General features: G+C 35.1%; 3 protein-coding genes across 11 annotated transcripts; 1 reads left to right on the top strand and 2 right to left on the bottom strand.

Annotated features, from left to right (window-relative positions):
• Positions 1–4044: 4044 nt before the first annotated feature.
• LOC131001586 (uncharacterized) lies at positions 4045–11689 on the top strand. 9 transcript variants are annotated; one of them, XM_057928071.1, is made up of 13 exons: positions 4045–4493; positions 4690–4787; positions 4869–4955; positions 5024–5165; positions 5251–5469; positions 6179–6321; positions 6400–6582; positions 6672–6762; positions 6858–6966; positions 9194–9289; positions 9365–9458; positions 9548–9596; positions 11482–11689. In XM_057928071.1, the coding sequence occupies exons 1-12, from the start codon at positions 4368–4370 to the stop codon at positions 9582–9584; spliced, it is 1425 nt and encodes a 474-aa protein (XP_057784054.1). In that variant the 5' UTR covers positions 4045–4367; the 3' UTR covers positions 9585–9596; positions 11482–11689. The 9 variants fall into 9 exon arrangements, with proteins under 9 accessions (XP_057784054.1, XP_057784060.1, XP_057784061.1 ...); XM_057928078.1 differs by having other exon boundaries at positions 4056–4493; positions 5024–5132; positions 6867–6966; XM_057928075.1 differs by having other exon boundaries at positions 4057–4493; positions 5024–5132.
• Positions 11690–11879: 190 nt separating this feature from the next.
• On the bottom strand, positions 11880–15887 carry LOC130998164 (uncharacterized; the record flags this gene model as incomplete). The annotated part of the gene is made up of 9 exons (XM_057923595.1): positions 11880–12097; positions 12199–12244; positions 12365–12445; positions 12663–12716; positions 13225–13308; positions 14189–14275; positions 14558–14660; positions 15218–15264; positions 15615–15887. Coding segments are annotated over 9 exons (831 nt in total), but the record flags the coding sequence as incomplete, so codon positions are not given.
• A 2897-nt stretch (positions 15888–18784) lies between these two features.
• Positions 18785–21502, bottom strand: LOC131001662 (uncharacterized). Its single transcript, XM_057928224.1, has 5 exons — positions 20328–21502; positions 20200–20244; positions 19939–20124; positions 19719–19867; positions 18785–19099 (listed from the first exon to the last, which is right to left on the bottom strand). Exons 1-5 carry the CDS (start codon positions 20482–20484, stop codon positions 18869–18871), a joined length of 768 nt encoding a protein of 255 aa, XP_057784207.1. The 5' UTR covers positions 20485–21502; the 3' UTR covers positions 18785–18868.
• Positions 21503–22880: the final 1378 nt, after the last annotated feature.

Raw genomic sequence — 22880 nt, 5'->3', positions numbered from 1 at the left:
GGTGAGCTCGAGCTCGTTTAAGCTCGTCTAATTAATGCTTCAACAGATACTACGAACAATTTCCCCATCAGTATTTTGTTGTACACAATCGGAGACTCTAAGCAACTCTCTCCATCACATTTATTGATATAGGAACAACACCTAAACCAACAAGACACATAAACCAGATAATGAGTTACACTGCAAGAATGTCGTTTCTAGACACAACCAAAATTTAGAAAATAGAAAGAAAAGAGCCGTCGCGCCGTCACTGCTGCTATCGCGCCAGGCTGGGAAAGGGCAGTCGGTGCCTGGTGGTGGCAGATGATGCTGCCGTCGCGCGCGCGCCTGGCTGGGAAAAGGAGAGCCAAAGGCGGCGGCTCCGTGTTGCACTGCTGCTGCTGTTAGGCTCGCTGGAAGGACGAGCCTCCGTCGCGCCGCAGAGCCCGGTTGTGGCAAATGATGCTGCTGTCGAGCTCGCACCGGGCTAGGAAAATGAGAGCCAAAGGCGGCTGCTCTGTGCTGCACTACTGCTGCTGTTAGGCTCGCCGGAAGGAAGAGCCGCCGTCGCGCCGAGTGCCGGGGTGCGCGTCAGCGGTCGTTGGTCGCCAGTCAACCGAGAGAGAGATGGGAGATTGGGGGCGTCTGCTAATCTGAGATAGGACTTAGGGTTTTGTTCAATTATTGTATAATTCAAATTCAGTAATTGTGTTACAATGGGCTTAGGGTTTGGGGATTGGGCCATCTTTGTGGATTTGAAATATATTTAATTTTGGGCCTACATATAATATATTATATATATAATTGTTTGAGCTCGATTAGGCTCATGAGCCTAACGAGTCGAGTATCACGAAACTCGAACTCGGGCACGGTACCACTTGAGTAGCTCGAGCTCGAGCTCGACTATACTAACATCGAATCGATTTTGAGTAATTTTCGAGCCGATCCCGAGTAGCTCGCGAGCTAGCTCAACTCACTTACACCCCGGCGCCCCCTGATAACACTCACTTTTCTATAATTTTTAATGTTTCTATTATGTCAATTTTATAGGGAATTGAGTGTTTGATGATTGTTTTGTGCTTAAATTATTTTATCTCGTGAAATGTAATACTAACTCGTGCTTTGATGAAATCTACAGAAATATTGAAGCTGAATTTGAAAAAATGTTCTAAATGGGAGTTGTAAATCATCTCAATACAAGTTCGAGCACAAAAAAATCACAAATTGGAGTTTGAACGAGGGAGATATGGCCGAAACAAGAAAGTAGCGCTCAGTAATGAATAGTAGTCGCCGAGATTTCCGGGTTTTTGTGAGATTTCAGGCTTTTATTAGTATTTTTTGATTTTCTGTACTATGTGTTTTCGGTGTGCCTATACATAAGTCTTTTTGTTGACCTATTAGACACCTCTCTTTTTCACATTTTTTTGTCGAGTATACACTGAAAAATTGGCTATCAATCGACTTTGTTTTAGAATGAGTTGAAAACATAAGTGAGTGTCTAGCTTTATCTTATGTTGCATGCCCTTGGTTTGAATTGTTTATGGTGACTTAGTTGAGTGGAAGATGAAATTTACTCCATCTTATTTTGAGAATAAATAATGTGTTGTGTCTTGATATACTTTTGACCTACTTAGCCTACATTTTTCCACCCTAACCAATGTCCCTACGTTACAACTAAATAAAAAGATATTTTTTTATCTTAGTCTATGCACGATTATAGAAATGAGGATTGTAGACAATTAGCAAGCCTATGGTAAGTGGTCCACAATTTATTGACTTTCGGTGAGAGTATACACGTCCCACGTCAATTGAGAGTTGGGTGATACGCATACTTGTGAGATTCAATTGTTTGGAACGTCAAAGTTGATTTTATTATATGTGATGCTTATTTGTGATTTTTGTATTTGATTGTTGAGGATTTGAAGAATTATTTCATTCTATTTTTTGGAGGCATTGATGATCTAAAAATCTCCTTATTAGTGTTTGTTGATTGTGTTCTTCCCATTATTTGAGGACGAACAATGACTTAAGTTTGGGGAAGTTGATAACACTCACTTTTCTATATTTTTTAGTGTTCCTATGATATCAATTTTATTGGGAATTGAGTGTTTGATAGTTGTTTTGCGCTAAATTATTTTATTTTGTGAAATGTGATACTTGCTCGTACTTTGGTGAAATCTATAAAAAATTCGAAGATAGATGTGGATGAATGGTTTGAATAAAAGTTGTAGATCATCTCAATACGAGTTCGTGAGCGCAATCGGTTCGCAAATTAGAGTTCAGACGAGGGGAATATGGTTAAAAAAAGAAACTACATAGGTTCAACTAATAGAAGTGGGATCACCTAATTACATAGAGATTTAGAGACAATTTCTGGCAGTTTAAGTTCTATCCTTCTCAATATCAGATAACAACAATCTTCATAGTCCAATTCTAGTACTTATCATAAGATCAACAAGAAACTCAAAACCCTTCAAATGCCATAGGTTCGACTAATAGAAACAAAACCATAAATAGAAACAGTCCACCCCATATGCCCGCAACGCAATACGAAGGAGCAACTACCCATATAGAGGCCGATGAGATCAGTGCAAAAAACAACTGGAAATGAACGTGGGTCCAATTAATCTCTTAAAACCATAACTAGCGAGCATCAAGTAATTTGCACCATTACTATGGAATATGCAACAAATCTGAAAAATGAAACTCCATAATATTGTCCGTCAAGAATAAAAATAACATCAATCAACTGTTGAGACACAACAATGATCTCTCAAATTCCATCTACTGCTGCTATAACTAAAGTTTACCCTAAATTGTACAAAAATCAAAGCAAACTAATCTCTTACGCCTTATAGTCTATCAAATTTTCTAATGGGCTCAACATTAACTCATTCATCCGTAAATTTTATTTTGATCCAACCACACACCAATTAATGTAGCATTCAACACATCATGGTTAAAAAACAAAACTCTGAATACCAAGATCAACTATAATAAAAATACATAAAAACTAACCAGCATGATTTCAGTCATCCTCTTCGTCGTTGTGCTGTAAAATTGACGGCGATAGAAAAGGGTTGGAGAAACTGATTAAAACCATATATGGCGTAAACGAGTCTTGGATTCGAGTAAAAAAATTTAGGGAAGAGAAGAAATATATGATTTTCCATGGCTCGTTGGCTTTTTGCAGAAAGATTTATTCCTTTGCTATAGAACGGAAATGAAATGATTTTAATATCTATGAAGAACATAAAAGATTATCCAAGCCGATAAACCAAGCCGATGTCTGGCGTATTGATACATATAATTTTTCAGTTATAATCAAAACTATGTTTTTTAATAGTGGGACATGGAGTGAGACACACTTTATGATACACTGAATCTCATCCACATTAAAAGGGCGAAACTGAAAAATAATACTCATAAAAATAAAAATATCCAATCATACTAGTGTTTTATGTCTCAAACTCTCAGCATTTTTCATAAATGGTTATGAACTTTCATTTTCTCCTAAGAAATCTCGAAATTTCAGCATTTTCAATAAAACGTCCCAATCCTTCGTTTCCTCCTGAAAAATCATGAACTTTCAACGTTTTTTATAAAATGTCTCAAACTTTCGTCATATTCCATAAAATGCCCCATTAGTACAAATTCTTTTTTTTAAGAGAATCCCATTTTTTTTTAAGAGAATCCCATTATACAAAATCTGGTGACCTAATTAAAGATGACTCATTTCGTCATAGAAGTCTCAAATTTTCAATGAAGTGGTACTATAACATTCACAAATCAACAACAATCAATTTGGGGAGAGTCATTTTTCGATCACTGTATTTTGTGCAGCGGGACATTTTTATAGAAAATGTTGAAAGTTTGCGATTTTTTATGAAAAAACAAAAGTTCGAAACATTTTATAAAAAATGCTTAAAATTCAAAACATTTTATGAAAAATACTAAAAATTTTAAATATTAAAAAAAAATTAAAATTAGAAATATATTATAGAAAATACTAAAGTTCGGAACATAAACACTATTAACTCTATATTTTATCAGTAATTACAAAGTAAACAATCCTACGAGTGTCAGTGACAAACAGTGCCCAAATCAGAAAACTCTTCTCTTGAAGGCGGGAAAAGGAATCGGGAAATATTTTATGCAGAAACCTCCACTCCTCCCAAGATTTAGGGCAAAATTTCCCAATTTAGCGGAGTATTGTATACTGTCGTGCCGGCTTATTTTAGCACCGTCAAAATTCTCCACCCATAGCACCGGCAATTTCAGATTTCAGAACAAGGAAAATCGAATAAAATAAAATAAAAATAAAAATAAAATCAACAAACGCAATCCCTAAAATTCCTGTCGTCGGATTTCAGAATTAATAGTCAGCAATGGCGGTTGAAGCATCTGTAGGTAGCTCAATAGCGTCTCCGTCGGCAAAGCGAGTAAAATCAACCGGAAAATCGGCTGTCGGTAGCCCAGTTAGTGAATCTGGTGACGGGGTGAACTGCCATCAGGTATTTCCTACTCATACGAAAGGCTCCTGATTTTTTTATTTTTTTTATTGATATTTCATTTCAGCCGGGATGGATCAGTTTGTCGACCTGAAGATTTTGCTCGAGTGCTGACTCCATTAATTCATATAACTCTGTAGATGAAATTACCTAAACTGGTTTTCATTTTCTTTTCTCGCATATAAACTCAATGCTGTAGTGTCGTCGAAAAACCAGGGATATCACAGCAGCGTGCAAGAATCACAGGAAGAATAAACCATGTTTGGTAAAGATATGTAGCAAATGCCTATTGAACAGGTTATAAACGTTTTCTGTTTACTATGATAAGCTTTTGATTTAGTTACTTGAAGCTCCCAGTGAATTGTATTTTGGATCCAGGTACGGTGAGAAGGTGGAGGAAGTAGCTAGTGTTGAGGAATGGATTTGCCCGAAATGCAGGGGCATTTGCAACTGCAGTGTGTGCATGTGAGTCGTCTGACTTATTTATTCATGATCGTATGGGGTTTTTCTGTTATTACAACCGTGTCATTCAGGAAGAGAAGAGGTCATCAGCCAACTGGTGTACTTATCAATACTGCAAAGGCAACTGGATACTCTTCCGTCTCCGAGATGCTGATTTCTGAGCGTTTACATCATGAAAATGTTGGTATTGCCACGAATGCATCTCTGGAAAATGTGGGCACCTTTAAGATACAGTGACTGATTTTGGTGATCTGCTGCATTATTTTTTTATCTCATGTTCTGCTTCTGAAATTAACAGGAAGTTGTATTTTCCGCCAGAAAGAGAGGGAAGGAAAATTCTAATGATGGACAATTAGGTGCTCATTCAAAGAAAACGAAACGTTGTAAATCGGCTAAAACCAGCCACATTGTGCTGCCACTGGGAACAGACTTGACCAGTGTGGCTGGAATTGATGTACCTGCAGAAGATGTTGGCAGTGCTTTGGAGTTCTTAGAATTCTGTTCTGTTTTTGGAGAGGCAAGTGACTCTGTTTATATACTCCCATCTTCTCACTTTGATAGTCCACATTGCTTTTTCACACATTAAGAAAATACAATTAACGGTGTTTGAAAAATGTAATTTATATGTAATTCTTCTACTTTGCCCTTATTATTATTCTACATATTATCTTCACACACATTAAATAAGGTTATTTTAGTAAAAGAAAATTTTAGTGCAATTTAAATTTAGAAAGTAGACTATATCTTGGGATATCCCAAAAAGGAATAGGGGATTATCAAAGTGGGACTGAGGGAGTAGTAATTAGCAACTACTAATGGTTATTTCAAAACTAGGTGTTATCATGTATATGGATTTTCCTATTACTAAAAGCGTTGCATCCTCTATTTTCAATCTTTTTAGGTTTATGTCCTTATCTATATATTCATCAACCTTCATTTTGTATATTAGCCCAATATTCTCAATGCTTGCAGGTCATATTCACGAAAGATAGTGATTTCTGGTTTACTTTTTCATTTTGCTTTAACATCAACTAGTGTTTCATGATTAGTTGTTATTCTCTTTGAAATGTTTTCACTAGTGTTCCATGATTAGTTGTTACTCTATTTGAAATGTTTTCTCATTAGTAATCACTATTTCTAATTAGCATCTCCGTTATTGTATAATACAACCTTTATAATTATGGCTTTACTTATCTTTTTGGTTTGTTTCCTCTGATGAGAAACAGATCCTAGAAATGAAAAATGGGGAAGCAAAATATGTCCTTCAAGATCTATTACATGGACGAACTGCAAAGCGAGGAAGATTATGTCCGGTTGTCCTGTTTCATATGCACCTGTTATCAATAATTAAAATGGAACAGGGAGAGAAGTATGGCTCTCGATCTAGTAAAATTTGGCAAGTCAGAATCTATTATGCTGGAATGAACACTTTTCCTTTTTTGTATAGATTTGCAAAATTAAAACCAAGCTCATGGTTTGACACGCTGAAGAAATGCTTGGCTGAATCTCAACGTGTTCTTAAAGCATTGGGGATGGATTATTTAGAGAAGGCTGCTGATTATGATGCTTTAAATGCTTCAGAAAAGCTTAGGGCCTTAAATCTGCTATGCATTCATGTTCTTGGAACGAAGTAAGGACCTTTTCCATTTTAAGTTATACATGCCACTCCTTTTTATTCTTTATCACCTAGCTAGATTCTCTTCTGCTTCTTATATACAGAAAGCTAAGAAATTGGATAGAAGACCAAAACAAACAATTTGAGCAGAAGACAAAGGAAGCTAAATCAAAGGTTTTTGATGCTACAGACAAGGTAATCAACATTCTAATTAGTAATTACACCAGTTGTGAAACTAGATTTATATCAGCTTTCTCCCTCTTCTCATACTATACTCTCAACAAATAAAGACTTCGCAGCTGAAAATAAAAGGTGACATTGCCAAAGCAATTGATGCTAGGGATGGGGAGCGGGAAGCTCGTGCAAGGCTGCTCGAGTCAGAGGCGATGCTTTTGAAGAGTAAGTTGTGAAATATTATACCATTGTTTAAAGTTCAACGTATATATGGGATCTAGTGAGAGGCAATGCTTTTGAAGAGTAAGTTGTGAAATATTATACCTTTGTTTAAAGTTCAACATATATATGGGATCTAATGAGAATCAATCATATATTTGTTGAGAATTGAGAACACATGCACAAACACATAAAATTCATGAACAAGAGATGCATCATAAACAAATAAATATTAACACATGCACATGATTGAAATTCCACTAATGTGGTTGTGCATGAATAACATTATTTGTTCACTTTGGTCATTTCTTGTTCATGTATTTTATGTGTTTGTGCTGTGTATTGTTCTCACGTAAAAATATCATACTCACACGATCTTTCTCCAATATTATACTTCCTTCGTCTCGTAAGAGTGTATCATATTTTCTATTTTCGTCTGTCCCATAAGAGTGCATCACTTCTATTTTGGGACATGGCCCCCACTTTCTCCTTTTAACCACAACCAGTCAAGCACTCATTTACACTCAATATTTTATCTACCAACTTTTTCTTAAAACCCGCACTATCTCATATGTGATACACTCTTACGGGACGAAGGTAGTATATATATATATATATATATATATATATATAGGGGAGAGCTAAAATAAAAACACTTCTTAAAATATAAAATATAAATAATTTTCAGCCCTTAGATCATCAAGATCTACGGATGATTCGTAACAAATCAACTTTGTTGGATGAATTCGTGGTCCTGAGTTCGAATCCCAAAGGTAGCAAAAATTTATTTTTCACAATTCGTATCCCTTTGTCATATGTGTTCTACATACAATTCGTATATTGAAACGTTTATTTTATTTAGAGTGAGAATTAATGGTCGCAGCAAGCGTATAGAAAAACGTGTAGTATTGTTATGAATAGAAGTGGAGGCACGGTAGAGAGAGGAGAGAAGAGCAGAAGGAATGATTCAAATGAGAGGAAGGAATCCTTTTAAAATGAGAAATGAGATTAAATCTGGAACATCAGATATTAAAATCCTACAATTGAGAGTAATTATGTGAATTGAGATTAATAAATAAGGTAATAAATGCACAAACAACATCTGAGCCTGGATAATGTAGGGGGCGAAATTTTACCATTCAATTTAACAGGCTATTCGTAGGTATAATTAATTTGTTCATGATTTTATTAACTATGTTACATATTTGTTTGTAGATCTTAGATTTGGACTCTAGATATAATGATCCTATAGTCTATAAGTCATCTTAAGAAATCATTTATGAAAATAAGTTATATTCTCACTCTATCCAATATATATATATACTATATATATATATAGAGAGAGAGAGAGAGAGAGAGAGAGAGAGAGAGAGAGAGAGAGAGTTGAGATTCAGTGAATATGCTATCTTTCGTGATAAATGAGAATAATGAATAAATCAATCAAAAAAATCCATGAATAAATTGCTTGTAATGTACGAATAGCCGTGTCTGTTAATGTGATGAAATTCTCGCTTTCTCTAGGATTCTAATCCAGTTGAAAATGACTATTCGTGCATTACATTGGTTTATTCGTAGATTTTATTTACTTATTTGTTATCAATTCTCATTCTCACGAAAGATAACATTCTCAATGAAGCATTTCTATATATATATATAGTTGATTTTTAAGTTCAATATTAAGGATAAACTGGATGTCATTGACTCATTTCTTCAGGGGCTTTGTTAGCATTTAGCTATTTGATGTTGTCATGTAGTTAATATTATTCCCACAGCCTGTATTATTGTATTTCCTTTATATAATCCTACACAGACAGTTTTAACATCATAGCTCCAGAAAGTTTTGTCTCCTATTGCTTGTATTCTCAACCTTGATTTTTCACCCTGTCAAATTACTTGGGGTCTAAACATTAACCAATCCTTTTTTATGAATTATAATGCTGAGTGGGAGTCAAAACCACTTTGATTATATGGTAACATTCTACCCGGAAGCAGAAATTGCCAGAAGAGAAATTCGCTCCTTGGTCAACTTAAATACTGTGTTGTATGTTGTAACTAATACTTTTAACAGATTGCTTCCCTTAATTGCGTAACTTCTCCAACTTTGTCATCATGGTATCTGGGCATACTAAATTGCAATTGTCAGCTTCAACTTTGGTGCACAGTTAATTAAATATATAGGGGCATAACATAATAACTTGTCTGACTTTGTGATGCCATCTGTCATTTAAATCAGCTGATGCTATGAGAATAGAGCCCATCTTCATGGAGTGCAGTGGTCATATGTATTGGAAATTGAATTGTGCTGATGAATCTGATGTACTGCATCAATGTAAGTAGCATGGCAAATATATCATTCTTTCGTTTGCTCTTGAGCATTACTAACCATATATTCTTTGACTGCTAGATGTTGGGAAAGGGGATACTCTTACCTTAAACGAAAAATGGTTTGCTCTCAGTGCTGAAGAAAAAGAAGTAATTGAGAAGAATATTAGTACAAGGTAAACTATCTTCTCATTCAAGTTGATGCATGTGCATCTTTTTCCTAGTTGCATTTTCAGGTAATGGTCAATACCAAAGAACACTGTAGGACAACTTATACACAAGATGGATGCTGGCACTCGTGAATCTTAAAGAAGGTTGGGACACGGGTGGACCGGGGAAGCCCCATCCCTAATTTTGAGATATTATTATTATTATTATTGAGAGGTTCAAGTAAGAATCACTAAATAAAATAAGAACGGAAAATCATTTTTAGCTCTTCAATCATCAATATCTACGGTGGATGCATCACCTGAGTTTGAATCCTGAAGGGAGCAAAAATTTTAGTTTTTTCGAGTGCATTAATTTTTGTAGTGGGTGTAGTTCTCACTAGAACCACACTATATATATATATATATATATATATATATATATATATATATATATGGTGCATTAATTTTTGTAGGGGAGGGATAAAATAAGAGCATTTCTTAATATATAAAATAAAATAATTTTTAGCCCTTAGATCATCAAGATCTACGGTTGATTCGTAATCCTGTTGGATGGATTTTTGGTCCTGAGTTCGAATTCCAAAGGTACCAAAAAATTATTTTACACCATTCATACCTTTATACAGCGATTTCATACGTGTTCTACATAAAATTCACACATTAAAAATTGCTCTTATTTCTTATTTTAAGATGTGCTCTCACGGTAGCCCACCCCTATATATATATAGGGGTAGTGTTAGTACAAAAAAAATAGAACAAAAGTGTATTATTAGTTAAAAATGAAATAAAAGTGCAATTTATAATTAATTAAATTATAAGAGAAGGTATGATGTGCTGATACAAAAAGTTAATGAGACTTTTTTGTGGACAAGAAAATGGGAGTAAGTAGGACTCATTTTCGTGGACGGAGGAAGTATATATATATATAGGGAAAGAATCCGTAGAGAAATACAAATATTTAGGTAATTGAGAAGAAATCTCGGTCATTTCTACTTGTTCTGAATTTATTCTATATATATTTTGCGAATTTGCGAAATGTTGAACATATTAATAATTTTGATGAGCATGCATTTTTTATTTAATATATTGAAAATCTCGTCACTCCAGGATTCAAACCCCAAACTAAAATGTTTGTTCATCAAAAGTATTGATCTGTTCAACAATTCTAAATTTCGCAAAATTTTTCCATGGAACCTAACTATATATATAACTATATATATATATATATATATATATATGTTATGATGAGAGAGAACATAATATGTTATGTTAATAATCGTAGCATTCACGCTAATTGCTTAACATTATATGGCGGTTTGTTATACTTAATTTGTTAAATTTGTGTTATTTACTATGCATATTTTTATAGGACGGAGAGAGTACTTAGTTTGTTAAATTTGTGTTATATAAATGATGGAACAATTTAAAAAAAAAAACTCATAGAATTGGCTCTTCATGTGCTTTCAATGTAGCTGATGAATCTATGGAAAAAGAACAACTATTTATTATAGCAAGTGACATAGCCCTAATCCTAATCCCATCAAAATTCTACTTGGGCCCAAAAACAAATTGTATAGACTGCCCAATTTTTTTTTGGCTCAGGAATACTTTCAAGCTTCATACTTCAACAAGTTCGGTCCTTCCCACCGACAAATCCTAGATCCGCCATTGGTGGGGAGAATATGCAATCGTAGAAATAAGCATGAAAGTAGGAGTTACTCAACATAACTATGGTTTGGTTATATGCAGAAGAGACAAACATGGCTCCTGTTTGCATGCTTGCTTTATTTTTTTATGTGTTTTCATAATTAGTTCCTAATTGTACAAATATGAGGGGTATTCCCCTATTACTCTAGTTGGTCTTTTGAAATAATCACCATCAGGCCAGTTAGAAGAGAGCTTTCAGCCGGTTGTATGCATAATGATCTTACATAAGAAACTATAGGGTTATCTGTTGGAATGTGAAGCTTCTCTAATGTACTTAAAATAGATTTCTGTCTGGTTTTGACCTCACTAATGCACTTTGTCACAGGGGCCAGTAGTAACTCTCACAAACATGCTAACCGGATGCTGACGTTTGGCTTCTCATAGGCTCATATCTACACCAGTAATCACTTGTTTAGAACATTCTCTCTTATTTTTGTATTGTAGTCCTCGGAAAAAATCCTTTTATTTTATGCAGTCAACTTTACATTCCTTGATTACCTTTGCCACTCTATATATATTATCAATATTTTAAATATATGCTTCATATATGAACACAAATTTATGGCCTAGCATTTTGCTAGAATTGGAAATAATGTTCTGCCACGATGCATCTTTGGCAATATATTGATTTGTTTGCACTTTGCAGGGCCTGATTGTACCTTCCTCGTACCATATATATACCAGTTTGAGATAATTAATGGAGTTGCAAGTATAAGCAATATCTGTAAAAGACAGGAATCTATAACCAGTGATAATTCACCTGTTGCTTCCACTATATAATACAACAGAAATAACTTGTGCTATACAATAGGGTCACAAAAATGTAGAACAACCCTGAATGGTATATTCTATTGAATTCCCAACAAAAACTCGTAGACTGTCTGCTTACAATGTTGTGTTAGAAATTAGTTTGACCTCGTATAAATCTTTCCCGCTCTCAGCTGCATTAAGAAATGAGTGGTAATTAGCTTTGAAGTGCTGTGTCTATGTTCTTAGTACTTGAATTCCTGACTATGTGAAGCAAATACTGTACAGAACTTACAAATTTCAGCAGTGATCCCTGGCCCAAAGAAGGAAGCAAATTTTGCCTAGATTTTTATGTAAAAATGAACAATGAGGAGTTAGACTTAAACCTGATATCGCAGGAACTTGTGCAGGAATAATTGCGTTGTGTGCCTAGGAGTTTTAAGGAAGTAAATAGATATCACCTTTCTTTTTTCAAAGTCGGACAACTCTAGTGCTTTGGCCTCAAATATCAATACCAGTGAATATCTGCCATCCTCGGTAACCTAAACAAGATAATGGTATATAAGATCATCAGAGCATCTGAGGCAACTCATCACAGTGGTATATCAACAGAATAGATGTCTTTCCACACTGACGTTGTAGAGCATTAATAAGGGAAATACTCGTGAGAAACAAAGGAAGAATCAAGATGGTAAATTCAACATAAAATATCACATAGTGAAAGAAACGACTGAAAACAATCAAGGTTCAAGATCATACTTCTTCCCGTATATTTTGTAGAATTGGAGCACTCCTCCGAGGAATACCACCACCCTGCAACAATGGCAGAACAGTTAAATCTTTTTTAGGTTAACTGAAGAGGTAGTCATTTCATACAGCAATTTTCATATTTGAATCCTAAATTCTGTACGAACTGCAAGATTTTAGTATGATTTAATCAAAGGAAAAACAAAAAGGACTATTATGCAACTTTTAAATAAAATAATCAGTTTTCAGCCTCAAATTCGTAAATTATTCTCTGCCAAAATCCAATAGCAAGTATATAATGGCAGATCGAGACACAATTTGCTAGACTACAATAATTAATCCACTGTGCTCTGGCTTACTCCAAGTTAAAAAGTCACGATCATGCTCTACCTTTTCATGCAAATTGTTAGTTTGTTGAAAACATTAAAATCTTCAATCCTTCTAGTCCTAATTCCTTTCAATATTTTGTTATAAAGCACAATCTTCCATAAGAAAATAACTACTGTAAAGTTATATGTCAATATTGACATAGGAGGGTTAGCAGGAAGAAAGCACGAGAGGAGGTGTTTACTACCTGGCTGTATTGGAAAATTCGCTTTAATGCTTCATCCAGATGCTGCTCATCCCCATAACGATATCTTGTAACGTCATTTCTGACCTAACAAATAAAATGAGATGTCACTTCTAATGGAGTCTGACAACTAGAGGCTTGTGCATCTCTATAACAATGACAAAATTATGGGAGACTGATGTGTGAAACATGAGTTTGAATACAAGAATCTGTTAAGAGGGAATACATTTCTCCATAATAGGACCTCATCCTAAGGATTTGCAGCATGCCATCACCCAAAGTGTTAGGTGGAAATCCACAAAAGAGCACATACATCTATGATCCATCCCCAAGTCCATGACCAGAAGTTTAAAATGAGACTTGAAAGCTCTTATTGAATCACCCAGACTTCCATTTGAAAAAACATAACGGCACAAATCAATGTTCGTTTTGAGAACAAGCATATCAGGAGGCGATGGAAATGTCATGACACAAATTACTCCTCATACTCCCATCTATGTGCATATACATGCAGTAGATTCTCTCATGTAGTATATGATAATTCTCTGCTTGCATCTATACAATTTCAATAGATAAAGAAATAGTGCTCATAGGGCATTTATATGGTAATCATTCATATTATTTATCAATACCGTATGAAGACAGTATGAGTTTTCATCAGCTTTAGTAGTGCATCAGGTAAGCAAAGAACAGTTGGCATCAATACTACCAGCCAGCAAAGTTAAGCCATTTAAAATTAGAAACGTATTGTGACACAATAACAACTTGTCTGTCAGCAGTAACAGCAGAGAAAAAGGAAACATATCGAACTTGATGGAAGCCAAAGGGCGTAGAGTAGCATATGAAGGTTATGACAGAAGCAAACATGGATATTGAAAGAAAAGTTAGCATCGTAAATGGACACAATATCATGCAGAGAACGATAATTGTATATATGAGAAATCAGAAAAGTAAACATAAAAACTACCTGATTGAGAATTGGAGTTGAACACTTTTCTCTCAGTGCCAGGGCATCTGAATAAGTCACGCAGGGTACGGGCTTAAGTTCTGCATACTAGACAACAATATCAAGATAAAGATATCGTAAGTTAGGGATGGATACATAATAAACGAATACGTACTGGGTACAGTCTTATGCTCTGCACACTAGACAACAGACAAAGATATCGTAAGTTGGGGATGGATACATGATAAATGAATAAGTACTACTTCACTTGTGGATATATGATAAACGAATAAGTACTACTTCGCTTGTGTGGTCGGTAGGCAAGCTAAGCTTAGTCTTATGGAGTTAGATGTATAATGTGAATAAAAAGAATAAAAGATTATAAAGAACCTTGAGAGCCATGCCAATGATTGCTAGAGGAAAGCCATAGGTCAGCATCAGCGCTGACCATTCAGACCCTGGAAGGATATTGAAGTAAGCCCCAAAACCATACCTGTAGGAAGACAAGCAAAAATTGGCAATGCTCAGTTGACGTAAGAAAGAAAAATGATGTTGACATCCACTTTCTTCTACATAGATCTTTTGGACAATTTGATGCACATAAAGAAGCATGAAATCCTTGTTCAATATTTTGCACCGCGACAGTCACACATATACTTATTTATCTTTTGGGAGAATGTTGGGTAATCAAAGATTACAGTTGAAATTCTCATCAACACTGGCCGAGTGTCAAGGAATTTGTTTTTGCAAGAGGGGCAGTTTGGCATGCATGTGACAGCCTAATTCAAAATAGTTTCTTTCAGAACTTAGATAAACCATGGTTTCCCTCGCGGTTGCCATCATGCCATTTTTTAAAAGTTTGCTTAGCTCCCAATGTTAGGCCAAAAAGGGCAGAACTCCAACTCTATAGGTTCTTCTTTCTCTTTGTATTACATTAAATAATCTAGTAAGCAAGCACAAGAAAATACTAAGGCCTGGATTAATTACGAAAGATTCATATCCTTTCACCTGACAATTTGTACTGGATAAAAGGACAGAGAGTATACTCACGAGAGAAGACTAACGCCAAGTCCTAATCCAATAACACCGAAAGAAACCTGGACATAATAGTCAAAATGTTAATAATTGTGAAGAGATACTCCTTTGCATTCCACAAAAATGATTCAAATTCATTGCAAAATAACAAGCATCTCCATCTATGCGGCCATGGATCTTTACAAATCGATGCAGCCAACTACTTAACAGAGCATAACCACTGACACTTACAATCATGAATTCTCCACCTTATCTCTTCAATATTCTATTTTCTTTTAAATTAGTAAATTCGCAATCTTTAACATAGGCTTGTAGCAGAACAGAATAAGCCAAGATAGAACACGCTGCAGCTGAGAAGCACACACCCATAAAGAAGAAAAGAAATTGAGTAGGGAAGAGAAGAAATTGGTACTTTGGCGAGCGTAAATTCAGCATCGGGGACGACTGACTTGTCAGCATTACCAGAGGCAATGGAAGACGACGGAGTTGACTCGGCAGCTCGAGCCAATCTAGGGCTCCGGTACAATTTAAGATGGGTTTTGAGTGGAGATAGGCTGTGACGATTGGATAGGTTAGGGTCCGGGAATCCTAGAAGAAGCAAAACAGGGTAGACAGGTGCAGCCCGGCGATCGGACAAGTATTCCGCCGCCGCCGCCGCATCCTGCCACCATCCCCGCCGCGGATGTCACTGCCATATTCTGTTAGAGGTGTGTGTTTGGATCAGTTGGGAGATTGGAGAAGTAAGTGTGGCCACTCAACCGCCAAAATCTTGGATGATGACGTGGCACTCTCTCATCTTCTATTATTGCTCCAAAATAAAAATATTAGTAAGAACTTAAATTCAAATGTTCATTTTGAATATAGAGAGTGAGAGCTCAACAATTCAATCTTTGCTATTTTCTTTTCCCACTTCAAGAAAGAACAAAAAAAGTTTAAATTCAAATTATTTACTGCTCGCCCTCCTAAGTTCTAACATAAGTTTTGAGAAAATATTTATAGCCTTAATTTTGATTAATTTTTATATATTATAAATTTTAAGAAATTATTTAATTATGATATGTATAATTCTTCGACATAAAAGATGCTACAATTGTGTCAAAGCTATGACAATAATCATTTTTTATTGAAATTACACATGAAACAATAACTAATTGCTACGAAAACATTGTCTAACATATTATAAACTCAATGAGATTTTCGACAGTAAACAACTCATTGTCATCAGATCACGGATATTGTCGGAATCGTGCCTAAAAATCAGCCAACAAAAATGTTAAGTTTGTGACGAGTTCTTGTTCGTTTTAAAACAAGAACACAAATGTATAGCTAAATGTAACATTTACGAAGTCAAATAATGTCATTTTTAAAAATTTTGACATAAAAATAGTGTCATTTATATATATTAAAACTTTCATTTACATATATAAAAGTACTCCCTCCGACTCACAAAAAACATGAATATTTTGTCATTTTGGACTGTCTCACATAAATATGAACATTTCTATTTTTATACACTACTCCACCACAATTCATTTACTTTTTATCTCTATTTTTTGTAATGTAGGATCCGTTTTTCACTCACAACACATTTTTATCTAACATTTCTTAAAACCCATGCCACTTACAAATGTTTATGTTTTTGTGAGACGGAAGGAGTTTTATTTATTAAAGTAAATAGTATCATTTAACTAAATTAAGAAATAAGTAATATTATATTTTGTATCATTTTCGGTGAATAAAAATGTCATTTGCGTGCATTAAAAGTGTCATTTATAATAGAGAAAAATTTTGAGATAGCCAAAATGAATCATGGAAATCAATTTATGGCCACTTTTTGAAAAAAACTTAAATTCTGGCCATATTTTACAAATTCGGACGTTTTTACCCTTAATGAGGCGAACCGGGTAGGATCACTTTGTTTTATTTTGAATTTTCATTGGCACTTATGGCACTAATTAGTGCCAACGAAAATTCAAAATAAAACAAAGTAAAATGGTCTTTTTTGACACTTATGACACTATTTAGTGTCACAAGTGCCAACGGAAATTCAAAATAAAACTAAGTAAAATGGTCATTTGGGCACTTATGACACTAATAGTACCATCACAAATACAGAAACAACAACATCATTTAAACCCTAAATGGAACATCTAAACCCTAAATGGATAATCTAAACCTTAAATGGAACATCTAAACTCTAAATGGATAATCTAAATCCTAAATGGAATATCTAAACCCTAGGGGGAAGTGTTTAAAATGGTCTTTTTGGCACTTATGGCACTATTAGTGCCATAAGTGCCATACGTGCAGCACAAATACAGATCAGATCAGATCTGCCGATGGCTGAAATCGAAGGAAGTGACGGCTACTGTTGCAACGTAGATTCAGATCTGCCGATGGAGGAGGCGGTGCAACGATCAGATCAGATCCACCGCCGCCTCATCAGATCAGATCCGTTGCCGCCGCCGCCTCATCCTCCGCTCCGACGACTTCTGCCCAAGCCGATCAGATCAGATCAGATCCATCTGCCGATCAGATCAGATCCACCCCCGCCGCCTCATCCTCCGCTCCGACGACTTCTGCCCAAGCCGCGAGATCTACGTGCTCGGCGCCGCTGCCGCGCAGCCACTGGAAAAAGAGAGAGCTCCGGTGACTTCTGTTCGGCGCCGCAGCCGCGCAGCCGCTGGAGAGAGAGAGAGGGAGATGAGAAAGAGAGAGAAGAGAGAGAGAATGGTATAATAGTCATGACATACAAAAAATGGTCAAAATTTATTTTTTTCAAATGGTGGACAAATTTGATGTTGTATGTTGAATAGGGTCATCCGGCCCTATTGTTTCTTTTTAATACTACATCGCTTATTTTTATACAAAATATCATTTGATTTTATGAAAAATATCATTTACAAATTACTATATACTACAAATATCATTTTGATTTTTTTCCCTCTAATTTTAGTGATATTAGGGCTTTTTTGTGTAATTTTATTATTACTTAATACTCTCTCCGTCCCTGAAATAACTTTCTCATTTTTTCTTTTTGGGATGTCCTCCAAATAACTTCCTATTTCTTTCTTTCCACTTTTGGACAACTACCCCACCAATAATACTTTATTTATTCTTACTTTACACATTTCACTAGTCCCAATACTAATTATAATACCTTTTCACAACTTTCAATAATAATTATACTATTTTTTTCCACTATCAATACACTTTACAACATTTCCTTAAAACCTATGCCGTTCCTCAAAAGGAAGTCATTTCAGGGACGGAGGGAGTATTATTTGGGTAATTTTAATTTCATATATATTCCACGTCAATGTTACGTGTAAATTTAAATCCACATCATTGCCATGTCAATTTTACGGTCACCGGAGCTAAAAATAGTGGGAAAAATGAACAACTAATTCAATTCGTGATAAAAAATGATTTTTTTTAATTATAAAAAAAATAAAATTCGGGACAAAGTTCGGGATATTTGGTGCAATTAATAACCCTTAATTTTATCATACATATATTCCAATTCCAATGGTCACTGAATATAAATGGATCGGAACAAAATAGAAAACTGCGAGACCAACAAAAAAGTTTCTTACTCCATATAAAAGCAAATTAACTTAGGATGAGATAGTCTAATTTGTATGTAATTGAAAAAAAAAAAAAAAATTAAACATCATAACAAGCATTGATATGATAAAGTAAGGTTGGTGATGAGGAAGGATTGATGTTTTTTCTGGGTTTGCAATTGCACTTGTTTCTCCTCTGCCACAAACCCTTTAATGGCTGCAGACATCCTCTTCTTCCTACTCCTTGGCTGCACATCATCCTCACCATCTTCTTTCTCTCTCTTCCTTCTTTTCTATTTAAACCTTCTTTCTCATTTCTTTCTCTCTCCACCTACACATCATTCGAACATTACTAATTAAACATGCATACCTACATGAATGACAAAAAATGAGCCATATTTCTTACACACTAGTTCATCAAATGATGAAGATCGTGACCACATCTCTCTCTCTCTCCATATTTGCATGCATGCATGTGTAGGAAAGAAGAGGAAGAGTGTGACCACATAAGCACTTTACATATGGTTGACATGTGAGAGAATACCGGCCCTTGATGGCTATGTAACATGAAGTCTCAATTGTCTGCTCTTAATACATCAATGTTCTTTTTCGCAAATCTCGCACTTTAATTAATTCTCAACACAACAATAAACTTCTCAATTGTCCATTTCATGCATTAATTACTTCACGTCCGCACATAATAATAACAACCTTAATTATAACGCTTATATAGTAGTAATTATGTCATGTCATGTCCCTACCATTCAAATTGTAAGTCGTTTTATGATTTTTATTATTTGTATTTTAGTTGATGTTTTGGAGTTTAACATCAAAGCTGTACTTGTTCACTTTCATGATTAATCGCATTCCATGATTAAGAGTTGCAATTTATTTGAATAGGAGGGAGACTTATATTTGTTGATTCTAGATTGGTAAGGGATCTTAATTACCTTTAGTTGTGGTCCGTCTTTCTGAGTAGAAAGAGAGGAATCTACGGATGATTCTGCTTCACTGCGTCTTTCTTGAATTGAAGGAGTCGGCGGCGCACTTGGCACGCTCTGTGTTCCGACATCTCTAGTGACGGCGGACTTGTTCTTCTCTGCGAGTGAAATTAATGTGAGGCGATATATATGAAACAAGAATTGTTCCATTAACAGAAACCTAACCAACCTTGGATTGTGATATTGAGTTTATGGTGTAAGATGATTGGAGCAGAAATAGTGATTCTGTTTCTCGCCGATAGACATTCCAATGGCACTTGGCCTGACACCGGATTCGATATGTATTTCTCAGCATCGCTCCATTTCGAGTGCAGAATTACTCTCTCCGACGACCACATGCTTCGTGTCTGCAACGCTGTGCATGCCATATATATATAAACTCACTTCAGTTGGACTCTACAAACTATATAACCAAATTTAAATTAATTACCTTTGAGGGCTGCTGTGAATGAATATGTAGAAGGATCGATTTTCTCTGACCCAAAAATCAACATGTTAGGATTTGAGACGCTAGTTTTGTAGGAGTATATAAGTGGGATTAATAAAGAAAAAGAATACCTGAAGTGGTATATCCAGGAGATGAAACAGTGCTAGAAATTGTTGTACTTGATCTTAATGTCGACCTTTCATCTTCTCTGAAGCTCTTCCAATTTGATGCGGAAAATCGTCTCGTGTTCGTATCACGGTGGCCGAGTTGAGGCTTGAAATCAGCCATGGATGCTGTAGTTGAGGCTCTGAGCTGAGATTAATTAGGATCTTGATTCTTGGTTTTTTTGAAAAAAATTATAAAAAGTATTTGTGCTTGGTTTGAGAGTGGAGTGGAACACTTGTTACTTGTAGTTTAATACTAGTCCAAAAAAGTTGAATGTTTTTTCTGATGGGTGAAAGGTGCTTTTGAAATGTGGGCAGGCAATTCAAACTGCATATTCTTGCTTTGATTGAAACCTTTTCTGCATACATCTTTATAGATAATGGGCCATGGTGCTCATTGGCATCTACTGCACAGGAATCACAGGAGCAAATCTATGCCTGAATTCCCAAATTATATCTTTGGAATTTTCTGAGTATTGCATTATTACAGCACTAGAATCTGCAAGAGATGACAGATGGTTTGAATTTTGAAATGATTGTATGAATTTTTATCAAAGTTTTTCAAACTTCCTATAGAAATTAAAACCATATACGTTATATAGTTAAAATCTCAAACTTTTTATGTTTATGCAATGATAGATTCATCTGATTAGACACTGTTTGTTTTAATAAAGTATAAATAAAATGATGCCATTGTTAGTCTTAACAATCATTAGAAATGCTTCCATAAATTAATAAATATATGGGTAAGTGTATTATGTATGGAATTTTTTTTTGAGAGCATATTATGTATGTATTAACTTCCGACGTGCACATTCTCATTCAATTAGCTTTACTTAAAAATTGGTTAATTATCAATTAATTCACTTTCACGAACGTTCGCTCATTTTATAATTTTAAAGCTCTTTCATTTGATAATTAACTCTTAAACCAAAGAAATAACAAAGACCTCAATCGTTAACAAATTAAGTAATTAGCAACTCAAAAATAAAAATAAATTAAAATCTTCCATCAGATTGAACGTAACGGCCGTTTGTTTGCAAGCCTATTCGTGGGTCCTCACTGAAAACAGTTTATCATTATTTTCACAAATGATTCACCAAAAACCCATACATTTCAAATCAAGATCCAAGATTTGATTTGTGTGCGTTGGTCTAATTAACGGTAGGTGGTTAATACCCAAAGCTTGAAGTCTTGCATTCGAGTCCATCCTCGTATGATATTTAAATTTATTTATTTATTTATATATTTTTTTAAAAAAAGAATATAAAAAAAAATTCAAGAATAATTTCGTGAAAAAAAAATCCAAGATTTGACAAAATTATAGAATTCAAGAGTTATTGCACATGATTAGAATCTAGGGTTTGGAAATTTTTAGCCTTCGTTCACGCCCTGCGCTACCATGTCTAGTTATCGTACGTAAATATGATACTTTTATTAACAACAAGTTACATTTTCATTAATAACAAATGACACTTTTATCAATAATAAATGGAATCATGCACATAAAATATGATATAAAAAAATCATAACAATAATTGATAGTTTTTTTTTATTCTAATAATTGATAGTTTTCTTAAATGCAAATTATACTTCGCAAATAATATTTTTTATAAAAACAAATGATATTTTGTAAAATTAACAAATCATATTTTTAATGCGTAGAAATAGTAATATTTTTAATAACAAAAAATAATATTTTATTAATTGGAGGGACTAAGACGGGATGGGTTGAGTTTCGCCTTGTTGGAAATTGGTTATGAGTAACCAATATTTGATAATTTTTCAAGTACCGAAAACATTTAATTTAGCATAATTAAATGGGACAGGATCGATCTACGTTCCGAGTAGATGTTCGTAGTATATTTATTTACTCAAAACCGATTTCCGGTGAGTGAGAAATAATTATTTAAAGTTGGGTACTTAAAATATGGAGTTATGGAAAGAGATAAGCATTAAAAAGATGTTAATGCCTATGCCACATTATTATGTGGATGATAATTAAGACATTATATAAGTTATTACATCAGTGCATGTAATAAAAGAGATGTGCACAAGTGATGGGTTGCAAAGCCCACACGCGCGCGCTGCCGTCGCTCACTCGGCCCCGGTCCCCGACCTCGGCCGTGGACTTGGATCTTGGCAATTGGTTCTTGGGTTGGTCTTTGGACCCACCCTTAGCTCCCAAAGGACCAACGATTTCTCAGTCCAAAGAACGAGGCCCAATCGTTTGGGCCCACACGTGCACAAGGGGCTCGACCCGACGGGAGGACCCGTTGGTCTCCCAACTAGAAGCTTCCACACCTCCATAACTCCCGTCATTATTGAACGTCATTATTGGACGTGAGGGAGTTACAACGTAACTGCCGCTATTACTGCCGTCATTATTGGACGGGAGAAAGTTACAATGTAACTGCAACGTAACTGCCGTCATTACTGCCGTCATTATTGGACGGCTGGGGGTTACTTGGTAACTGCCGTCATTATTAGACGGGATCCTCCATAAGTGGATTGTGCCTA

The sequence above is a fragment of the Salvia miltiorrhiza genome, chromosome 8 (genome assembly GCF_028751815.1).
Source record: "Salvia miltiorrhiza cultivar Shanhuang (shh) chromosome 8, IMPLAD_Smil_shh, whole genome shotgun sequence".
Lineage (NCBI taxonomy): Eukaryota > Viridiplantae > Streptophyta > Magnoliopsida > Lamiales > Lamiaceae > Salvia > Salvia miltiorrhiza.
This window is presented reverse-complemented; position numbering and strand designations above follow the sequence as displayed.